Below are 24,462 nucleotides of genomic sequence, written 5' to 3'. Positions count from 1 at the left end.
CATTGTGTTTCACAATCGGAGTCCCCATTCACACTGTATCCTGGAGTTACACCTTATTGTGGCAACCTTACTTGAAAGTCTTATATGTTTCCTGAGGTATGCCACACACACACAGATACACACAAACATCAATTTCTAGTAAATAGTTCAGATCTTTCTGCATCATCTCAAGCATTATAAAATAGGTTTTCCAACTGCATTTAACACCAGCTAAAATTGCAGTTGATAAAATGTACATTGTCTAATTGTGCAAAACACCACCTCAAAACTATGTTAATTGTGGACTAATTCTAGGTTTCTGACAATAAAGTAGTAAAATTCAGCCTTGTATTTTTGGCTGTTCTGTATCACACCTTACAATTGCCCTTGTATTAGGAGGTGGTAAATACTAGGCAAGTATAATGAGGACTATGTAAGCTTCTAAAACTGAAGACATGCCTTCCTCAAAGCTCAGTAAAGCTCTTTACATCATCATGAATGTGTGCAAGCTGATAATTATCCTTCCAACCCATTAGTGCTCATCAGTTAAGTAGGATTTTCAAAACAAGGATCTTGAAGAACTGATCTGAGTGAAACTAAGGTGTTGAGATTAGGAGACCCAAAACTTCTCCACTGAAGTCAGTGAAAATGGTACATATTCTTCACCTTACTCTATTGTTCTCAACTATTGCCCTTAGATGTCTTTACTCCTTTAGTCTTTTTAAAGCAGTTTTTCATTACATCTATTATCTCATTTAATTTCTGCGACAAAACTATTAGACATGTTTTACATTAATACCCCCTTTCCATATGAGGAAGCTGAAGCTCCAAGAGGCTGCCTACCTTATTAAAGTAGTAGCACTGCAAATCCAACCAAGACCTCTTAATTCTGAATCCCATTCATTTTCCACTCTTCCCTGTAGTTTGTAATCCAAGCCTCTTGACATTTTACGTAGTAACTTTTAACCATTTCATACTACCTATAAAGTTAATGCAAACAGCAATATTTATATAACATTATGCACCAAGTCTGATTTTAAGGACTGTATGTATATTAAGTTCATCTTCTGAACATCCTATGGAGACAATTTGCCATTAATTTACTGTATGACCTTAAAGAAATTACTCAAAGTCTTTGAGACTCAGTTCTCTCCTATGTAAAATGAGTAGCTTGAATTAGAACAGAAATGGCAAATAAATTTTAATCAAGGTTGAAACTCTAACCAATTGGCAATAGCTGCCTGAAGGGTTGTAATGAAAAGTATTCTAAGGCCATGTTGAGGCTCAGCAGTAGTCCCGGCAATGATCAGTTTGTGATGGCTGTCAAGGTCACAGAGAGTAACGGTGTGTGGAACGCACTTGCCATCTATGAAGCACATGAACCCTAAGCCCTTTCTTAGCACTAACATTCTATGGCTCTAAGAACCTAATTCGTTCTTAAAAATCATCATGTGCAGGCATTAAAAACTAAATTTCGAGCATTAAATGTACTGCCACTGGTATCTCTCCATCATCTCTCTTTTCTAGTTTCCAGGAATTCCTAAAGAACAGCAATTTGCTTTTGTCTAGCATGAAGGCATACTAGGGTCTCTCATTGTGACTGGCTTCCAGTTTAAACACATAGTGTTTTGTGGAGACTGTGACAAAACCCTCTGCCAAGTCTCTGGCAGCTGCAGACATCCACACACAGCTCTGTGCTGCTCTCCCACTTTCAGCCATGCAGTTGCCAGAACAAAACCAAGAAATAGTTTGTACCTTTTTTCAGCTGTTATTTCGAAGTGCCAACCCCTCCTGAGTAGAAAATAGAAAAACTCTTAAGGATGACTGTTTTATGGGGATGACACAGCAGCAATAAAAAGAAAGAAAGAGAGAGACAGAGAGAGAGAGAGAGAGAACTTGTGTTTAGAGGCAGAGCACCTGATGGCCTCTTAATAACCCTGACCTGGTTTCAGCCCCTATCTCTCATTTCAATTTTTTGTTCATTTGTAAGCTTTACCTCAACACCCACCCACCCTGCCCCACAGAGAATTCTGCTTCTCTCACTGTTTCAAGACAGTGCAATATACTCCACAAGAATTGAAAAAGGTGTGATATTAAATCTTGACTCCACTATTTACTAGCTGAGGAATCAAGGCTCATTAACATCTCTGAGCCTCAGCTTCATCTGTAAAATGGGGATCATCAGAGTACCTACCTCAAGCAATGTCTGTGAAAAATAAAAGCCAGTGAGTGTGAAAGACCCTCAAGGCCTGCAAATTGCCATAAAGACAGGATTTTTCTCTCCTTCATCACAGTGGCTTTTTCTCTTCTCCTTTGTCTCTTCCCCATTACCCATAGGGCTTTTCATTCTTGGACATGGAAGGAAAAATTAGTTTAAGATGCTGAATTCACAGCAATTATGTCATACCCACCTCCACGGGTTTCCCCACAGGCTTCCTGGGTATAACACAGTACCTGATTGCCACAAGGTCTTGAGAATTGGGGTGGCCCAGACATAAGGGATGCTGCCATTGCTGTCTACCAACACTACTGCTCTGAACCAGAACCAGTGCCTTTCATTAGAGAAGTAAACCAAGAAGCGATGGATAGACAGAGAACTCTTGAACAAAATTAATCAAAGCTATGCTTTGTCCTAGTTTCCTGAATCACAATCATATATGCTGACATCAAATATCTTATTAAAGATTTGCCTTTAGAACGTTCCATCAGAATGATTTGCAAAGCCATTGGGAAGAGATTTTTATGGGAACATGGTGTGCTCTATTTATTTAGAGAAAACCATGCTTTCCAAAATTAAATGACCATATTAACAGAAACACAAAGTAGAACCTACCTTTGGCCTAATTGCTCATCCTGTTTCCCACGACTTAAATCAGAATGCAAATTTGTTGACATCTTTATGTTAAGCACTCAATGGGGCACTGGAGACACGGTGATGAATGAAACTCAGTCTTTACCTTTATGAAGCTCCCAGCCTAATCATGAAGTCCAAGAGTTACCTGACATTTAAAGCTTTTGTTATCCCATGGTCAGGATTCTTCCCTTGCACATTAATTGTTGAAGATGTCCCCATAAAGTTATAGTCTAAAATTGCAATATTAGTCTACCATGCTTCTATCATTAAAACTATACTTTTTCCCCAAGAATTTATACACTTCTTTAATTGACCCACAGCATTTTCCTGGTGAAATAATACTAAAATAAAACCTTGAATGCTTATACCCTCTACATAGCTCAGGCTTTAAATAACTGGGGGTTAGTAATCAATCACCTTCACGTTTTTTGGCCTAGGCTCTGTACATTTCAGTAGTTTATTCAAAGGGAATCATTCTTTTCTTGAGTACAGAAAATAATGAATCTGACTCCTCACTGACCAAACCCCTGACCAATATGGGAGAGTCCCCTGAACACTTCTGGGGTGGCCATGCGTAGATACCACTTAGGAGGAGCATCAAGGTCCATTCTCTGTACCCTTAGGAAGTAGCTTGCCGTGGTGGCGCCATTCTGAGCCCAAGCCCTCCTTGAGGCTGAGGTAAGATAAGACTTCAGCCTGGGGCCATTTCTCACACTTGAAAAAGTAAGACACTCCTACCCCCATCCCATTCCATCTACCCAGCCTCCAAGGAAGTCATCTGACTTCACAGCTATACCCACATATTGCTTAATTTTCCCAAATCAGTCATTATCAAAACAGTCGATGATATTAACTCTTCTTACGAAATTACCTCTCCTTTCCCTGGTGCTGTGGCTATTGAAGGAAGAGAACCTGGCATTGATAAACTATGAATGTGCTTCAGGGGTGGGCGGTGAGGATATACAGCAAAGGTGAATTGCCCTTTGGTTTCAGAAGTTACCTCATATTCCACTCCTGCTCCACTATCTCTTCTAGTAGACAGAAAGTCCTTTTCAACAGCCGTAACCTATTGCCGCTCCAAAGGTTAGTCAATGCAAATAAAAATGCATACACTTCCGGGTTTGCAGCTGAAATTGAGCTAATCCTCTGACCAATTAATTCATCAATTGTATAAAATAGATGATTGAAAAAATAAATACCAAAAACCAATTTACTTTCTATGGTTATTTGTTGACTTGAGGTCCACCCTGAATCAGAAGTCTTGTAGCAAATGACATTGGAGGGACTGACATTTTACTAGTGTGTCTTCCTTAGTTCTCTATCTGAAGTGTCAAGGCATGGTTTAGCAGCAATTATAACCAATGATGTAGGACACTCCTCAATTTTTTATCTACATTAATTGACCCACAGCATTTTCCTGATGGATTAATATTAGAGTAAAACCCTGAGTGTCCTGATGAAGTTTTTATATCATAAATTAAATAAGCATATACTTGCTATTGAACAGTGTGCTTCTTGGGGAAATAAAATAGAAGATGAAATAAAAGGTACAGCAATTCTGATTATGTAGCAGCCAACTATTGAACTGGACCCTTTCCTTGAACTAAATGGCTTCCTTTTAAGTAGTAATGCTTGGTGTAGAGGCCATGGCATTCCATTCTCAATGCCAGACAGAAATCAGTCTCACAGGTCATTGCCCTGCAGCAAATAGCTAGCTACCAGTTATTACTTAGAGTTATGACTGTGAAAATCTGATACTAAAATAGTGCTGAAGAGTTTTGCAAGGATGAAGGGAATTTTGAATGGCTCAAGGAGAAAGAGCAAGGAGAATTAACCCTGAGCTGTGTCTGTTTCCTGTGTTTCAGAGCAGGGCTTGTCTCTGTAATGTATGACTGATTGTTAGTTCACTGTGGTTTTCTTTTCTTCTCTTCTCAGGAGGACAAGAAGACCTCATTCTTTCCTATGAGCCCGTTACAAGGCAGGAAAGTAAGTTTCCCAGCACGCTTTCATTCCTGATTTCTGGGACATAAATAGGTGACATCATTGAAGGAGGGAAAGAGTGAAGGACTAAGGAGAATAAACTCTGCTTAATACTCTGTTGTCTTGAGACCGTACCCTTCTCTCTCTCTCTCTCTCTCTCTCTCTCTCTCTCTCTCTCTCTCTGTTTCTCTCTCTCTGTCTGTCTGTCTGTCTGTCTGTCTCTCTCACCCTATCACCAAACAAACAACTTCCCTGCTGAGTATGGGCAGTAATAGCTCCTAAGAGAAGGATGCAGCCCTCCAGATGAGTGGTCCTCAACGGGAAGGAGCACATTCAAATTACCTAAAGAGCACTAGCTATGAGACTGGTGAATAAAGCCTCCAGAGAGACTGATGTCAGCTCAGTATTGAGAAGGCCTTTCTAGCAGATCTGCCTAAGACACAGGCTATCTGTAAGCTGCTGCTTTTTCCTGGAGGCATTCATACAGAGGCTAATTGCTATTGACAAGGATATTGCAGAGAGAATTCAAGCATCAGATGGGGAGTTGTACCCCATGAACTTTCAGGTTCCTTCTAATCCCAGACACAAGGAAATCTAGACACCATATCAAAGTATAGAGAGTATTTTGATCTGGGGAAAAGAAATCATGAAAACATAAGATGTTATTACTACTAACAATTACTTTTTATAGTCATGTCTAAACAATAGCCGAACAGCTGATTTGGATTCTTTCTTCTCCCACTCAGTTGACTAAATTCAGTTGTTTTGACATTATGTAGGCAGAGCCAGAGAGTAAGCAAAACTCCTCCAAATGTTTCTTTTCATCAACAGATACTGCAGTTGCCTTTCCCTGCTAGTAGATTCCAGAAAGTAGGCACTGCCAACCTCCTGAGTGTTAAACATCAATTTCCCTGTGCAAGGCTGTATGAGTAATTTATCCAGTGAAGTAATGCCCTTAGCAGCTCTTACTGTCTGGCAGTTAAGAATCACCCTTGCAGGACAGTTTTGCAGTTGTTTCCAAGTCTTTCTCTTTATCTCCATCTTCCTTTCCCATTCTGCAGTAAACTATACCCGGCCGGTGATTATCCTGGGGCCCATGAAGGATCGGATCAATGACGACTTGATATCTGAATTCCCTGATAAATTTGGCTCCTGTGTGCCTCGTAAGTGTCATTTTTCTTTCCTCTAGGGGGAAAAAAAAAAGAGCTTGGATTATTTATGAGATAGTAAAATGTAATTCCTTTCCTCCAGTAGTCTCTCCAGTAATTCAAATACCAACCATTTCCGATTAGCTGAGTGCCTTATTTAATTTCTTTGCCTAACACTTTTCATTTATGCTGCTGTGTGTCATTCTGTATTTAATAAAAATAATAATGTTTTCTCCAAACTGATTGTAGCCCCTTAAAAGGCAGGATGAATCTTTGTGGCCCTCCAACCATTTAAAACAGCATAGGATTTATGATAGGCATCAGTATGTTTTTATAGATTGATTGAAATGCCACTGAAACATTATTTTTTATAGGACGGAAGAGATCGGAAACAAAGCCATATATTAAAATCCTCTCAGGATGACTTAGGGCCGTATGTCAATCCCAAAACCCAACAGGCTTTCCCATGTTGACAGTCCCAGGTTTAGGGAGGATGAAGACAAGAAGATACATAACACTTCAATTTGACCTCTAGGCCATTACAGACTTTAAACTACTTTCTTCTCATTACAGATAATCATCAGGCTTCCTGGGCCCTCTGATTGTAGCCTTATTAGATTCTAACTGCTTTGTCTTCCCTCCTCCCAACCCCCTACCATACTTTCTCCACTCATTCATCCCATCTATACCCTGACTCTGTCACACAGAAATGTATGCAGACCTTCTGTGTATGTAGATAGGTCCATCAGGAAATTTTAATTTATTAGATAATGGAGTTCTTACATCTGATACCAACAGATATTTCTCTTCCATTCTACGTATTTTAACACTTATGCTTTCAAGTGTCTCTAACATTCCAGTACTGCAAATTTTGCATGAGATACATAAGAATAGCAGGAATTGTATGTGTCCAGTACATGGCCAAAAGACTAGGATGATTGCTGTATCTCATGAAACAATTCCCAGCAAGGGCTCTGGGAAGAGATCCTGCCATAGAACATATCCTGAGAAAGTCTTCAGATAGGAAGGAGCAAAAGAAACTCCAGGTCATTTACAGCAGCTTCCAGCTTGCTCTTCCACTTTTGAGAGAAAGAAAACAGAAAGTACTTAAGCATTCTTTCCACTTTTCCTTTCACCTTGTATATTCCTTCTCTTTTTTTAAATTAATAGAACCATTTTATGATAGTCAATATGTGTTCATTGTACAAAACTTGGAAAATGCGAAAAAGGAAGTTAAACAAGAAAATTAAAAGTACACAAAATCCCACAAAATACCCAGAGATAACATCCTTGTTAATATTTGTGTACATTTCCATCTATTCTTTCTTTATATGCATGCATTTTTCCCTGTGATTGAGTATTTTTTGCTTATTTAAAATTTTATGTAACTATTTCAAATGCATACTATATCACAACTAATCATTCTTTATGAACATTTTGGTTTTTTCCTATTTTTCACTATTATGAATTATAATGAAAATACCATTGTAATTGTGTTATAATTATTACTTATAAAATAATATAATGAATATCTTTAAGGATAAATCTGTATCTGAAGTTTTGATCATTTTTATAAACATATTTCTAGGAGAAAAACAAGTGAGTCGAAGATTTAAAATATTTTAACAGCTTTTATTCATTTTGCTGGGTTGCTTTCCCCTTCTTTTCTTACCGAAAAATGTAGGTCAAATGGTTAGACTTGCTGATTTTTAGTCCTATGTTAACTGCAATTATCTTATTTTACATATGTTGAGGTCTTAATTTTATGTTCCTTTATAGAATATTAAGTTTTGGTTCTGGCAGGTGATAATTTACTGACACATCAGCTTCTTCCATTTGTGATATGGTTTTCACTTTGTGAAGATGGGTGTAGAGTAAGTCTAGAGTAACCTTTTAAAATGTGGCCTTTCTGGGATCTCCATGGGTTCTGACTGAACTCCGGTGTCTTCTAGCAGTGAGTGATGTCTAAACTGTCCATTTGGAAATGGCCTCTAGGCAGAGAGGTGGGGTGAATGCTCTCTCATATGTTTCTCTTTTCTCAAAGATTACAGCCCTGTACTTCCTGTTGTATGATGACTGAAAACAGTTATTTCATGTATTTTGTCCAGTTTTTTAGTTGCTCATGGTGGGAGGGTAAGAGTAGTACCTGTTACTATGTCATAGTTCTTCATACTACATATTTCTACATATCAATGTTGAGGATGTGGTGGAGAATATAGGTGTAAAGCAAGTTTATGGTATAAATGCACCTTAATTTTATTATTTTTTGTTTTCTAAAGACACTACGAGGCCAAAGCGAGACTACGAGGTGGATGGCAGAGACTATCACTTTGTCATTTCCAGAGAACAAATGGAGAAAGATATTCAAGAGCACAAGTTTATAGAAGCCGGCCAGTACAATGACAATTTATATGGAACCAGTGTGCAGTCTGTGAGATTTGTAGCAGAAAGAGTATGTTCACCAATCTTCTTACACCTCCCCTGAAGAAGGTTTCTAGGTTGCAAACTGCATTTTTTTGGTCATTACTCTTTCTTGATTGCAATTGTAAATTTTGATTAAATAATTTAAGACATCCAAGCAGAGAATCACCTTAGAGCAATGTCATTAATCTTTGTTCTAATTTCAACAAAGTGTTCTCACTGACTGGAAAAAGTAGGAAGGGGGTTGGGGGGATATCTATAAACCTAAAGGCAATTAACAGCTTGAAGTTTATGAGGATTCGCTTTGTCTTTGACTCACTATCTGAGGCCCCAATAAACAACCTAGATTTTATTAAGGCAGGTTTACTACTTTTGTTGTAAACCAAGGGGACAGTGTTCCTGAATTCTTTTGTTAGAGGAAGTTACTTTTTTTTTCTCTCTCTCTCTGAAAACTTGGCATCCTCATGGTGGAAGAGAAGATAGATGAGAAGGGCTGCCCAGCCCGTTGCTCAGAGAAGTTCTAGCTTAGAGGAGGTGTAGATGCTGTAATTCTCTTCTTGCTGGTAACTTCACAGGCATGGAAAAGAGAAGAATGTTCAGGAGAGGGTAGGATAGGAAGGCACCTGGGTGTGGCTATACAATCTGCCTACAGAGGGATCCTATCTCCTGTGAACACAGAGAACCAATATCATAGGAGAAGATATTTGTTGGATTGATTTGATTTGCCATGACATTTTTCAGTGGACTGCTAAAGAATTAAACAAGTAATTTTGATGTCTATCTAAGAATACACTAAGAAGTTGCATCTATTTTCTTTCCTCCCTCTCAAAAGTTCAGTTCTATCAACTATATAAATACTGGTTCTAGTCAAACTGTCCTGGATAATTGCACCTATTTTCCTCTTTGTTCATGTTGTTAACTTGAAATGTTCTGACTGGTGAATAGTCATCCAGCATTTATACATGTTACATGGCTGCTGCACTTCACAGATAGAAAACTTGAAATCTATTACCTAAGTAATAACAGCTTGAACCATCTTAGTGGGTTTCTCATATAAGAAGAGTTCAAGTATTCACTGGACTGTATTCATTTTCATGTGAACATTATAGATGAGATTTTAGCCCTTATTATTGATTTAGGATTGTTCCTATCTGCATAAAGTACCTTTTTTTCTCTTCTTGCATAAAGTTATTCTAGCCTCAGGGTAATGAGGACATTTCTCTCCAGGAGGTAGAATATGATGTGGCAAATGTATCTGCATTTCCAGAAATGCTTTATAAAGCAGCTCCTTGCTCTGGGCACTCATTGCGGTGGAAGCCAAGTTAAATGAGGTGTGCTATAATGTAATAGCATTTTTATTTGTTAACCAACAAGAAATTTACATACCTCATGCAAGCCTTTCTCTCTTGGCATTTAACCAGCATTTAATTTATTTATATATATATGTTTGTTTTTTGTTTTTGTGTTTTTTTGAGATGGAGTTTCACTCTTATTGCCCAGGCTGGAATGCAATGGTGCAGTCTCGGCTCACTGTAACCTCCGCCTCCTGGGTTCAAGTGATTCTCCTGCCTCAGCCTCCTAAGTAGCTGGGATTACAGGTGCCCACCACCATGCCTGGCTAATTTTTTGTATTTTTAGTGGAGACAGGGTTTCACCATTTTGGTCAGGCTGGTCTCGAACTCCTGATCTCAGGTGATCCACCCTCCTCGGCCTCCCAAAGTGCTAAGACTACAGGCACGAGCCACTGCGCCCAGCCAACCATATATTTAAGTTAACTAACCATTTTTGTGTCTGTCCTCCACTAGATTGAGCACATTGCAGACAGGATACATACAAGTGCTTGGGAAAATTCACACTATTCTCAATCTTCCACATTGAATGTTGGGCAGGGTGAGACAATGAAGTGTCTATTTTTTCCAACCAACAATTCTGTTAGTGCTCAAGACTTGGGTTTGCATGCTCCTAGCACTAGATTATTCAGCAAGTTAGTTAGTGTGAGTCTTCTATAAAATGCAGCTGATAATACCTACCTCAGAGATTTGGGGATTTCTTCTTGACCATTGTCTTCAGAGATGGTTATTAAACTTCGTAAGAATAGACTCAGTCACATAACATATGGCTGCATGTCATCTTTGTGTGTTACATCAGGTATTTACCTGAGAGAACACATGTAAAATGTCTAGTCCAGTGGCAGACACTTTGTAAGGGGCTAGTTAGTATTAGTTATTGTAAATACTCAATGATCAATTTTTATTTACTATATATCAATTTACTATGTATTGATTTTTACTATATATCAATTTACTGTGTATCAATTTTTATTTACTCTTTGCAGTGATCTTTTTCTGACTTTAGAAATCCAGCATCCCCTACCTTCCTCTAAAACCTACATACATTAGTTTCCTTTTGTTGGATTATGGCCATGTTTTCTATATTAACTTCATATTTTTCTTCTCTTTCTACCAGGGCAAACACTGTATACTTGATGTATCAGGAAATGCTATCAAGCGGTTACAAGTTGCCCAGCTCTATCCCATTGCCATCTTCATAAAACCCAGGTCTCTGGAACCTCTTATGTGAGTAGAGGGCATTGGAGGCCTTCATCCAACTAACTCCCTGTTCCATATTATACTGCAAATTACTAACAGGACTTTGCTGGGAATTCTTACAAATGGGAAATGCCATTGTTGATTTTTCAGCATTCTCTTTTTTTAAAGATACATCAAAGTTTTTTAAACCACTAGAAACATAATGTCAGTGATTTCTTTTTTTCACACCCCTCATTTTAACAATAATGGTAATTCCTTAAAACATTTTCAGTAATGTTTCCTGATTTTTATTGTTTTACTTCACCGGTTGTTTTGTTTGTTAGTTTTTGCGGTTTTGTTGTTGTTGTTGTTTTGAGGATAGCTTGGCTTGGTTTGGTTTTTTGGTTTGCTTTTGTTTTCCAAATGATAGAAACAATCATTTTTTAATTGTCTCATACTTCTGAGGCAGGTCCATAAGTAAATCTTTTTAAATATGTAGATTTTTTATAGAGAGAGCAGACAACATTTGAGACTTTTTTCATTGGCATTTTCCTTGATTCCATAATAGAATTCTAATGTTCCTTAATTAAAACTTTACACACGTAGAACATTGTTCTTAATAGAGTTTTCTTAGTGGCATGGCAGTAAAACATATGTAACTTAAGCCAGTAGCTTCATACCTGTGCACTCAGGGTTTTTTCTTGTTTTTCTTGTTTTTTGTGTTTTTTTCTCCAAAGGACTTGTGAAATAACTTCTTTCAAAAATCATTAAACAAAGTAGGCAGACATTCACGATCTGACTGTAAAGTTAGTATAGGCAACTCCCATTCACAAAGGTGAAGCTAAGAAGGGGCTACCAGCAGGGACCTGAAAATTGATCAGGCAAGATTTGGTTCTTTGCTTTGCCACTGATCAGTTAAGTAACCTTGGGCAAATTGTTTGACCTTTCTAAGATTTAGCTCCTCACCTCTAAACGAGGCACACTAATAAATACCTCATAGAGCTAGTATAAAGGTTAAATGACAAGGTTAGGAGTTTAGTAAAGCTGTTCATATAGTCTTTGGCATACGGTAAGTACTCAATACATAATACCCATTATTATTATAAAAGATATAAAATTACTTCATTTTAAAGGAATAAAACTATTTTATCATTATAGAACATATAAACAGCACCTCTTCCATGACAGTGCAAGAGATAATGCCAATGTGTCTGTCATAAGGGCCTTGATCAAATATTGCCTTCGTCTAGGCCTCAAGACCATAGTGTTTGACAGAGTTCAGGAGTGAACCACAGAGTACTGGAAAACAATGTTTATGGAAAGACTGAAGAAATGGAAATTGTTTAATCCCAGCGGTGAAAGCAATTGCTTGCAGAGGATATTAGCTAACTGTTCTGTGTCTCCTCTGAAGACAAAGAAGCCAAGCAAACTGCAGCAGCTGGAATGGCAGCCTGAGAGAATTAAGTTAAATACGTAGTTGAGCTCTGGGGAAATTGCCAGAGATGTGTCTTGAAAGCAGAATATAGTCCCATAAACAAAAAATGGACAAGGATTCTTACCAGGATAAAAAAAATAAGATTGGGAGGTCACTGACAGTACCTTCAGCCCCATGAATTTAGGTATTAAATTATAATATAAAGAGTTTTTCCCATGGCTGGCACGTGGAAAAATATGTACTAATGATAATGATTCTTAATATTATCATCCCCAACACGTATTAAATTTTTCCTTATATAGGATACTGTGTCGGGCATAGAACAAAGTGAATTAAGCAAGTACAAATTTCATAATGTAAAATTGATTTATAATCTGTAAAGAGCCTCATAAATATAAGTAATGCTAACATTAATAAGAGAAGAAAAATAGTCCCTACCTCCTGGGAACAGCCATCTTAAAGGCCTGTTTCAGAAATAGAAAAATAAATCTTCATATTGTAAACACTTAGTGGGATAAATGGCTTCCCAGGGGAGTGAGGCCTGAGGGAACGACAGCAGTGGCACATTTGGTCCAGTGCGATATTCGGAGACAGTCCCATCTGGCACTCCACAGGAGAAGGTCTACTGCCTTCCACAACTATGAGATGACTTATTTTAGTTATGCCTTAGGGCACTGTCACAGCCACTTATCACCAAGGAAAGTTAAACATACTAAAGGCTGGATTTCACAATGAGGACAGTGAATCTGACATAATTTGCTGCAGCCATATTCATGGGTCTTAAGCGCAGTGATGGTGACATTCAGACCAATGCAATCTAACTATTAAATGTTGGATGTTTACTTTACAGTTCACTCTTTTCCAAGGCTTTTACTCCAGGAGCAAAGCTGCCATGAATTGCCCATTCCCCAGGGAGGAGTGAATGCTAGGTCAGCCGGAACAAAAGCATGGCAGCTGTCACATTTACGCATTGATACATCATCACACACATTATTTCTCAAGTGCATCATCCACATCAAATCACAGAGCTTATTAGCACATACATAGCTGACTTTTCAGAGGAGCATAAAATCAAGGATGTGTATGAAAGGGATGTTCTTTTTATATTGTGCCACCATCTGACTTCTGTTCCCTTCCCACGTGGCAATGTCTCTTCACCCTGTCACTTCTGGTCTGCTTTTACCTTCCTGCTCCCATGATGCTCTGTGTTTACTTCTGTCTTCAACTATCTTATAATTATGTTTATTTATCTAGCTCCTCATTTGTTCATTCATTCATTCATTTACTCACTTATTCATTCAACAAATAAGTGTTGAGTCAGACTCCATGCCACATGCTGACAAACAAGCCATGGCCTTTACCCTCAAAGAATTACTGATCAGTCAAGGAGACAAAATAAATTCACAGGTTAGAGGATAAAAACCTAAACTAAGTTATTGCTATGATCAGTAAAAAGGTAATTCAGAGAAGATGGAATTTTTGGCAGTCAAGTTGAAGAAGATCCAGAACTACATGATTTCTTTTTTTGAGACAGGGTCTCGCCATATTGCCCAGGCTGGAGTATAGTGGTGCCATCATGGCTCACTGCAGTCATGACCTCGTGGGTTCAAGCCATGTTCCCTCCTCAGTCTCCCAAGTAGCTGGGACTAAAGGCATGTGCCACCATGCCCAGCTAATGTTTGTATTTTTTGCAGAGACAGGGTTTCAGCATGTTGTCCAAGCTGTTCTTGAACTCCTGAGCTCAAGTGATCCACCTGCCTCAGCCTCCCAAGGTGTTGGGATTATAGCTGTGAGCCATTGTACCTGGCCCATGTGATTTCTTGACATCTGGAGCAAATATCTTTCTCTGAAGGGCAGCCCTTGGTTTAGCCCAGCATCTTCTCCACCCACAAGTAACATCCATTCACAGCATGTAGGGCTGAGACTGTTTGGAAGAAAAATTATACATACTCCCCCTCAGGACAAGATGAGTTTAGCAACAAGAGTTCAGGAAATTCCCACTTCTTTATATTTTAGACATTAATGTCTAATATCAATATTTTGTTTTTTTCCAAATAAGCCTCTTTTGAAAGATATCAAGTCTTTGTATAGTAGGAAGTCTAATTAAAAATTGGTTTAAAAAACCAAAACCTTGAGTTCTTACCCCAGATTACTATTTGTTAAATACACAGTCTTAAGCATGTCCCTTCTTGCCTCCGTTACTTGCTCTGGAAAGGAATTGACTAAGGCCAGATGTTCCAGACCCAGATCTCTGGCTTCTTAAGCAGCATGCAAGACAGTAGTGATTTCAGAAATTCTACGTGCACCTGTGATGCATCCTGATCAGCCAAGCAGATTGCATTTGACTGGACTCTTTTTTTAAATACCTGGAAGACCTGGAAAGATAAAGCTACCAGTAGTTAAGAATCAATAGATTAGGTTTTAGAGAGAATTCAAGAATTTTTCATTTCTCTCCCACCTTGATTTATCCTTGAGACTTTTAAAAAATTTTATATATAATAGTTGTACATATGTTTGGAGTATATGTCATATTTTAATACCTGTATACAATGTATAATGATCAAATCAGGGTAATTGGAATATCCATCACTGGAAATGTTTTGGGAACATTACAGTTCTTCTCTTCTAGCTATTTTGAAATATTCCTCTAACTGCATTTTATACCCCTTAACTAGCTTCTCTTCATCTCCCCTCCTGCCTTCCCTTCCCAGTCTCTGATAACTACCATTCTACTCTCCCACATTTCAGAGAGTCTGACATACACTAGGACAAACTCCAAGAAAGGGTGACCAGGAAAATTCAGATTTAGAAATCACATCAAATGAGGGGATAGATGAAGCAATAGGACAGTTTATTCTGAAGAAGTAGAAGCCTCAAGACACACTTAAACACTTTACTGAAATATCCTAGGGCCTACCATGGTGGATATTAGGTCCCTGCAGAACAGGGACCAGTGACTGCAAATCATAAGGAGGCATATTTGGCTTTAATCCAATGTGGGAGCAAGAGACTGCCCTTTGAGAGAATGAGCTTTCTGGCCGGGAGTCCTTGTTGCTGAAATTATTCCAGCGCAGAGGAGTCCTGAATGAAGACTAAAAAGCTGTTGCTAAGATTACACTATGCTTTCTGCAGGATTTATTTTTGCCATATATTTTAATTTTTTAGGATTTGGAATATTCCCTTTATGTTCTAATACAAATCCTTATTTTCCCAGGGAGATGAATAAGCGTCTAACAGAGGAACAAGCCAAGAAAACCTATGATCGAGCAATTAAGCTAGAACAAGAATTTGGAGAATATTTTACAGGTAAGTTCACTTTTACCCTGGTAGTGTGAGAAAGGGGATAAATTGTCTGACATTTGGCATAGAGAGGGCTCTGGGCCTGGTGTACTTGTGCCCTAAAACCTTCCTGTTGAGAATCCCTAATATCTGTTTCATTCACAAGGAGCCTCCCTCTGCTTCACCCATTTTGACGCAAAGCCCTGGGTTCTCCTGAGAGTTCAGCTGCAGCCAGCTCCCACGTTCCCACCAGCCCTACCCAAAACCATGGGCAGCGGATGCCCCTGAGCTGTCTCCTACCATGAAAAGGATTTTAGGCATTGCTACCTCATTAAACTATGTCCCCGATATCATCAGAAAACTTGAAAAACAAAATTTTAGGGCTCAAAATGGTCAGTGTCCAAAGCAGTTACTCTTGAGAAACCTGGAGGCCTCCGTTCCCTGCTCCATGAGCTGTCGTCAGTGTCCCCATCACCGATCAGCAGCACGTGAACAAGATGCTTGAAACTCTTCCTCATGTTTTAGTTCACTGTGTCATGTCTCAACCAAAAACGGTTTTTATTTTCTTTTTAAATGTTTCCTTGGAAACATGAAGTTAGGGGAATAGAGGTTTTTATTCTCCTGGATGGCCTGAGTTCTGAGTTCTCTATTCCTATATGCTTTCATAGAACACTGAGTAATCAGACTTTGTGAAATTTGCCTTACACCTGGTTCCCAGTGTTTTAAAAACAAGAACTTTCGAGCTGGGCACAGTGGCTCCCTCCTGTAATCCCAGCACTTTGGGAGGCAGAGGCAGGTGGATCGCCTGAGGTCAGGAGTTCGAGACCAGCCTGGCCAATGTAGTGAAACCCCATTTCTACTAAAAATAAAAAAACTGGCTCGGTGTGGTGGCGGGTACCTGTAATCCCAGCTACTAGGGAGGCTGAGGCAGGAGAATTGCTTGAACCTGGGAGGCAGAGGTTGCAGTGAGCCGAGATTGTGCTACTGCACTCCAGCCTGGACGACAAGAGTGAAATTCTATCTCAAAAAATAAAAAATAAATAAATAAATAAAACCCAAGAACTTTCTTCCTGGATTACCATATGTGAAGTTAGATGTTTTATTTTTTACCTCATTCAGAATATAGAAAGTGTCAATGTCTTAGCAGTTTGTAAATATCTTGAATCAGGTAATATTAAGTAATCTTTCTGTCAATAACCAAGATATGAGCTATGTTTCATCCTAAAAGAACATCCAGGTAGGAAAAACAATCAAAACAGTGTACATTTTGACAGTGGTTTATATTTGGTATACAATACAATAATTAATATATTCTGAGGATTGTTTTTAAATGTCTAAATCATCTTTCAGTAGTAATTTATTTTTAAGACATAGTGTCATGAATAATATTGATGTGTTTTGGAAATCTTTCTACAAGATAGTTTTGTTCAAATGAGACAACAAAATGTACTAAAATCTACTCCAAGTGACTTAGTGTTTTAGGAAATACACAACTGATCAGTTTGTTTATATTTCTTTCTATTTATGTTCCTTATAAATAGTGGACTGACGGTATTCTCGATAAGAATAGCCCTGTATGGTAAAATCTCAATTTACCAGAGATTTCGGAAATGATTGGGTTTTCCTATTAAGGGCTTGAAGGTTGGGAGGTTAACTAAACTTCCTTCTAAAATCTTTATTATTTCCTCGGTGTCTACAATATCTGAATTTCTGCTGCTGCCAAAGTAAGTAAATATAGACACTGTAAGGCCAGTTTTCTTTTCTAAATAGGGGGCTCTCAGTCTGAAAATTGATCAATGCCTAGCTTAGTGCCTGGCTCAGAGTAGGCACCCATAAAATATTGGTTAAATAGATGAGTGATTCATTGTCCAGGACTACAGACAGACATGCAGGAAGTGCAAAGACTGTGATGCATTTGTTACTGATCCAGGATATCCATTGAAAGCATTTTTAAAAATCATGAATGTAACTTTGCTAATGTGAATTCTCTGCTTTTTCTTACTAATGAAAAATGATATGAAGCTTCCTGATGAGTTGTCTGCTACTGATTTGAGCCTCCAATGTGTGAGTGATGATTGTTCTTCACCATCCGGGAAATGATTTCTAATTCTGGATGTTTGCTTTTGTTATAGCTATTGTCCAAGGAGATACTTTAGAAGATATATATAACCAATGCAAGCTTGTTATTGAAGAGCAATCTGGGCCTTTCATCTGGATTCCCTCAAAGGAAAAGTTATAAATTAGCTACTGCGCCTCTGACAACGACAGAAGAGCATTTAGAAGAACAAAATATATATAACATACTACTTGGAGGCTTTTATGTTTTTGTTGCATTTATGTTTTTGCAGTCAATGTGAATTCTTATGAATGTACAACACAAACTGTATGAAGCCATGAAGGAAACAGAGGGGCCAAAGGGTGGGACAGAAAAGACATTGCAGTATGAAGGAAGGCTTTGGTTTGCTCAAAGTGCCAGGTGTAGGGATGAACCTCTGACGGGCTTTCTGCCCAAGAGATGAGAGCCTCCTCACCCCAGCTGATGTCCAGAGCTGATTTAGCTGCAGAGCTCTCTGTGTCTTTTGCTTTAAAGAAAAATTGCCAGCACTCGAACCTCACCAACCTTCCCATTACCCACATCTGTAATTGGTACACTTCGAATTTTATAACTATGCACATCTTTTGATTTCTTAACAAGCAAATGAAAGAAAGAAGGAAAAAAGAAAGGAGTCCCTTTGGAGACGACATACTATCAGGGAAGGATAAGTGTGTAGTTTTTTGACTGGCATCTGCAAAGACAAGCATTTCATAAAATTTGCAAGTGTATGGAGGACTAACCTCACTGACAGGAGGGGATTCCACCTGGAATTAGCTTTATGATTGTTGATTGCCTATTTTGCCATTTATAGACTGAAAGAAGGCACTAAAGATGAGAATAATTTATACAATAAAAATATATTAAATGTATAGAAACAAATTTCTATAGGTTAAAAAAGTTTTGTGAAATATTTTGTAAAGACTAATATTGAAAGACTAAATGTATGCAACATCAGCAGATGATCAAATTCAAGAACTGAAAGTTGCACTCTCCCTTTTGTTGCCAATGATCCATTAAGAGCATCTGAGTTCCTTTCAAGTCTGACAAAGACTTCTTCCTCACTCACCTCCCTTCCACATTAGTGATACACTCTCATGGAGCACATCCCTTAATGAGTTGCCCTTATGGATATTTTTGGAAAACATTTGGTTAATGCATTTTTTTTTATGCTGATGGCTTTTCAGAGACAAACTTATGCAAATGATCTAAAGGGAAGTTTTTGCTTTTCTCTAGTTAAATAACCTGAGCCTGCCGTGCAAATAGTTGAATAACTTTGTTCCTAGTTACTAACATACAATTCTTAAAGGACCATTTAGCATTTTGGCCAACAATGAGTAATTAGGATTAGTACTTTTTTGTTTTACAGAGTAACTGACAGTTTTGTAACATCCAGAGATGGTATTAGAGCCAACGGGAGATCTGTTCCTAGATGCACTATTTCTTTGAGGAAGAGAGAGAAGTGTCTGGTTAGGGGTGAGGGGTGCAGACTTTTTTGTTTCTATGTACAGGGCAAAGAGATAGAGTCACAAGGAAAGACAATTAATGACTTTGAGCTCAACCAATTGAACTGCCTTTCTTGGAGCTGCACCTGGACCAAGTTTATTTTTTAACAATTATAATAATGATGATTTAAAAAAAGAAACCTCCCAAAGCCTATAAACTGAACTAGAAAAGTTAGTTTCCCACTTTAGAGTGGATGGCAACATCAGCATTGCTTTTGCCCATGGTGTTTAGAGAGACTTTTCAGTGATAATAACCACTCTACTCTGGGTTCTGTGCATGCCCAGACTAAGCCCCATCGCCTTATTTCTGGGGTACATCCAGACCTGGCAGGGATTCTGCCACACTGTGCAGCAAACCAGCATGTAGGCTGGGTAGGAGAGCAAGAGATAGAGCCATCAGTGTGATGGGGCTTCTTCACAGTAAGAACATCAGAGCTTAGAACGAGAGTCTCTTTCCAAAAACAGGCATTGTTCATCTTACACTAAACATCATTGTCTGCCTGGCTGCAGTCAGCAAAACAAACACAGAAATGCAAAATTATGCATCTTCCCATAGTCTTGAGGCTTCCTTTGCCAATGGAAGGGCTAGCAATGCATTTTCCCTCTCATGAAAGTTAAATTTCCAGAGACTTCCTTAGATTGCTCAAAATGTTAAAGATATGTCCATGTCTGCAATTCGCCAGTTTCAGGTCAAGGCCTACTTTCATCAATATTGCTCCCAGAAGTTTTCTGCCACCAGAATGCCATTCCTGATCCCAGCTCTATTTTTAGGCCACCATGATAACTTCTTTGGTTTCTCAACTGAGCATGCAACCATTTATTTAAAAGACTGTCATTAATGAGTAGATGTTTTTGCGGGTCGTGTGATGTGCTTTCATTTACTAGTATTGCTGTGGCTGAGTACAATCAAATTGAACCACCAACCCTTGGTTTTGTAGTAATATAACTATTTATTTTCCTAGTGTAGATGCTTTCAGATTAGAATTGGCATTTGCACTGATTTTTTATGTAGATTTATATAATTATATAGATACATATATATTTGCTTGAAGAATCACCAAGCAAATTGGTGAGAGGGTCTTTTCCTATAGAATTTACACCTCCATTTGTTGTGTTGTCTTGCACTTCCCAATGTTGATGTCTCTATGGCTCCAATGAACTGGTGTATTTTGCAGCAAATCTGATGACTTGTATGGAAATGGCATGAAAGTTACCCAGATTACATCTGGTGCAAATGCACTCGGAGCCTGGGGCCAGACTGGTGCTAACACTGCAAACTTTGTCCAGAGCTCTCTCCAACCTGAAGGCTTGCTGGGGGTGCAATGTCACCTTCACACATGCTGGGCCCTTTCAGAAAAGTGCCAGATCGTGTAACTGGTGCTATTTTTCATGCTCTGGTACAATGTGTAGCACCACGGGGCTCTCAGCTTTACCAAAATCAAAATTCCATTTGTCAGCTAAGTGCAGAGGCATTCATTTTTTGCTCTCCTCCCACAGAATTGTTGGCCATTTATTTGCAGGCCTTTTGCGGGATTTCTTGGCCGTTTATTTGCAGGCCTTTTCTCCCAGCCCCAAATTCTTGGGTTGGCTCTGTCTGCTTAAAGAGCCTGTCTTCACAAAGCCGCACTCGGGTGCCTCTGTGCGCTGTCTTAGATCCTACTGCCAGCCCTTCAGGACTCCGAGCCAGGAAAGAACTCTCCAACCTCTGGCTCGAGACTCTGGTTTTTTTCCTCATTCTTTTCCTTGCTCTCCTCCTTCTTCTATTTCTGACTAATTCCATCTCTCTCTCTCTTTTGTTTTTTTTTTTTGTTGTTGTTCCTCTCCTTTTCCTATTCTTCCTTCCCACCATCTCTGAGTTGTTGACTTTCTCCTATAATCCTTCTCTATTCCTTTTCTCTTTTTGTCCACCTCTCCTTCAGTCTCTGTTCCTTTGCCCTTCTTATTCCTCTTCTGTCCTTTCTCCTCTCCTCGCACCTCTGATCATCTTCTCCCGCACATCCCTGTATTGATTTTTCTGTCCTCTAAAGGGCTCATGGCTGATTCAGACAGCAAGTCCGTGCACTGGACTAATGACACAAATACTTTAGGTCGCCGTTTCACCTACTCAGCCCAGAAAGCAAAGCTGAGCGTGAGGCCCTGACCTGGAGCCTGCTCCAGCCCGCCTCCCGGATCCAGCCTGCACCGTTGCCCTGGCAGCGATGATGCATGTGCTGTGGGCCCTGCCGGCGCCTGAGTGCCTCTGCCTGAACGCTGCTCCTAAGCGAGCCCACTCCCAGCACTACCGCATGGCTCTGAGGACACTTCCTTTCAATAAAGGCAGACTCTGGCCCCAATTATTCTGACAGCAAACCTCTTCCTCCTCATTGAAGCCATGCCATCACCTTGGTTTGGAGAGAGACATTTTTTTCCCATTCATAAGCTTTCTTTTTCCCATTTTCATGTGAAGCCCCTTCTGCTTTTCAGCTGGTGATTGCTCTGGTGAGACTGAATGGACTTGCTGGTGAAATGAAATCTCTTCTTTCCTGTCTTGGTCCTGCCTAAATTCCTACAAATATATTTAAGTCAAGGACTCAGGCTAATTCCTAAGTTGATCACATTAATTTGTCACTCCTAGGGGGAAAAAGATCAATTCCCTTGAAGCATGTGGAGTACCTCCTGTGACAGCTGACTTGCCAGGGGACTCCCTACAGAATTCTGTGATATACATTTTACTTCTGTGTATGTATGGTATATATGGTATGTATACCATGTACACACATGTTACATTGAGTATGAATGACTGTGGTTGGAAACCCACACACACACTCGAGTCTGTAAATATCCTTCCTCACTGAAACCTGTGCTTTGGAAATCATTTCTTGTACAGCTGTGCAGTTTCTTGTAACAGCTGAGGACAAAGCTAAGGCAGGCGGACAATTTAGACAAAGATCATCTAAAGAGTACAGTATCTCCCTAGCAACTCATGAGGACAGACAACCAAGTGACAAGGTTGACTCCCAATGGGATGGCAGACTTTTCTTCTCTCCTTTTTGAGTTTGTGTTTCCTAAGTGTTTCTTAACTTCTGAGTGCACCAGGCTGTACCCGTTAGATCCTTTCAATATGACAGTTTTGTGCTTCTCTCTGACAGGATGTTTCTCCATCGAGCTGTAGTGCAGGATGGGAGGGAGGTGGGAATACTCCTTGCCTGGGCTGGAGTTTACAGAGACACTGCACAGCTTACACTCCTGTTAAGTGTAAATATTCAACACTTCCATTCCATTTGTGTAAAAAATAAAGCACACACGATTATAAAATCAAGATGTATATTTCATACTCAGTGTGTCTGTGCATATTTATTGCGTTTCTAGTTGTCAGCGGTGGGTGGCCCCATTGTAAAAATGCCTGATAGAGTGTTTATAAACGTGTCATGGTTTTATTATGAGATATAAACATTAAAACATTTTATACTTTATAGCAAATGATTTTCTCCCAAAGCATAATTTGTCTTATTTCATAAGGAATAGAATTATTCATGTCTATTTTTATCAATTTTGTCTCTGATTCCAGAGCTAAAATGCAATGAGGGTGGGTATGCCCTGAGTAGTACTGGCACTGCTGAGAGGAAGTGAAAGTGCTGTTTTTGCATAGTCTTAAATATTTGGTTACCATCTTGCTTGCTTTTAATCAGGATTTTTCCAAAAGTGAACAATGTATTAAAAGATAGATTTTTAAAGATGCTCACAGCTATGTAAGGAGAAAAATCAATTTCCCAGTGTCAAACTGTGGAATTCCAGAAGATATTAAGAATACAGAAAAATAATTTTTTTCTTATCTGAAACATTATGCAAAGAAAGGCATAAACTGGGGAGGAGGTATCATTGTCTTATACACATTGTTGCTCCAAAGATTTGACTGTATCGAAAATGTCAGGTTTGGGAATCTGGATCTGCCAGATAATGTTCTAAATTGTTCACTTCAGGTTAAATACATGCCTTGTTATATTGACATTTAGCCTTGTCATACTGACATTTAGCCAGGTTTGACAGCTAGAGAACCAAAACAAATTCTGCTCACGAGAGGGGTGAAATTTTGCATCAAAGCAATTGCTTTGGATTCTGCTTTGTTTCACGATAAACTATCACATAATTGAATCAGCCATTCGGGAAGCCAGACTAGTTGTTCATGCCGTCCTGGCCATCAAGAATCTGCCAGGTGTCCTACAGCTGTCCTTGGTGCTGGGTAGTGAACAGAGACTCTCAGACATGGTATAAGAAGACATTGACTGAGGCTGCAAGACCAATGTGGACCTCAAATTTTGACAATTATGCAATTTTCAACATTTGCACAGTCTCACCTGGTTTAATATTAATGGTAACACTGTACACAAAGCCAGATTCCCTTCAATAATGGATGTGTTCATAAGGAAAGAAGCCAAAAGAGCATTCAACTTTTCTCTGTGTCCTGTTTCATGTCTGCAAAACAGTTTTTAAACCATGATCATGCTAGAAGTCTCAAAAGCTAGAAGTGGCCGACACATCTCTGAACCTAAGAGGGGCTAGTTATGAACCTGTGATCTCTGTAGATACTCTGAGGCCATACACCCAGTGACAGAATTTAAAAGCCTCACCAAGGCACAAAGCTAGGGAACATCTGTACAGGGAGCCACAGTGAGACCCATCGTCTTTAAAGTTGTCAAGGGAGGATGTGTTCTATGAATAATAACCCCAATTTCTGTTCTCTGTCACCTTTCCCTTAGGGACATCTCAGAAGGCACCATGGCTATCATTAGACAGATCCCCTTCCCTCTCTAATGTTACAGCCAAAGCATCAAGTCCAGGCCTTGTCCCTAATGCCCCTGAGCACTCTTAGGACAAAGCTAGAAAACTTGGGTAAACTTCGCTAAAGCCTGGGGATACCAAAAGGGAAATAAAAGATATTCTTATTTATGGTATGAGCTTAGTGCTCAGCCCCTGGCTTGCTGACATGAGAGACACAGGCTACCTTTCCCCAGCCACCCAGGCATCCCTCAAGCATAGCTAGACCATTCGTCAGACCCTTTCCTCTGTTGCAGCACACCTGAGAGGTGCTGTATCCATGCTTGACTCAGCACCTGCTATATTAGTTGCCTGCTGTCTCCATCACAGGCTGGAATACAAACGGAAGTGACTCAGTGTGGCTTTGATTACTCCTTAATTGTAAACTTCAAAGGACAAATGATTTACAACATGCTTCACATCTAGGTATAAGGCATCGGTAGAACC

The 24,462-nt window shown here is 39.2% G+C and overlaps 1 protein-coding gene across 16 annotated transcripts in view; it reads left to right on the top strand.

Moving 5' to 3' along the window:
- The window catches only part of DLG2 (discs large MAGUK scaffold protein 2), a 2,228,225-nt gene extending 2,205,693 nt beyond the window's left edge, over positions 1-22,532 (top strand). For 14 of the 16 annotated variants that reach the window (XM_077964104.1, XM_077964105.1, XM_015115421.3 and 11 more), the window contains 6 exons: positions 4,769-4,819; positions 5,875-5,976; positions 8,241-8,413; positions 10,849-10,958; positions 15,560-15,651; positions 17,757-22,532. In XM_077964104.1, the coding sequence (XP_077820230.1) occupies positions 4,769-4,819; positions 5,875-5,976; positions 8,241-8,413; positions 10,849-10,958; positions 15,560-15,651; positions 17,757-17,863 (635 nt within the window). In that variant the 3' untranslated portion in view covers positions 17,864-22,532. Of the gene's footprint in view, positions 1-4,768; positions 4,820-5,874; positions 5,977-8,240; positions 8,414-10,848; positions 10,959-15,559; positions 15,696-17,756 lie in introns of those variants that run through there. The other 2 variants (XM_077964106.1, XM_077964113.1) reach the window with 2 other exon arrangements.
- Positions 22,533-24,462: the final 1,930 nt, after the last annotated feature.

This window comes from Macaca mulatta, chromosome 14 (assembly GCF_049350105.2).
Source record: "Macaca mulatta isolate MMU2019108-1 chromosome 14, T2T-MMU8v2.0, whole genome shotgun sequence".
Classification (NCBI taxonomy): domain Eukaryota; kingdom Metazoa; phylum Chordata; class Mammalia; order Primates; family Cercopithecidae; genus Macaca; species Macaca mulatta.
This window is presented reverse-complemented; position numbering and strand designations above follow the sequence as displayed.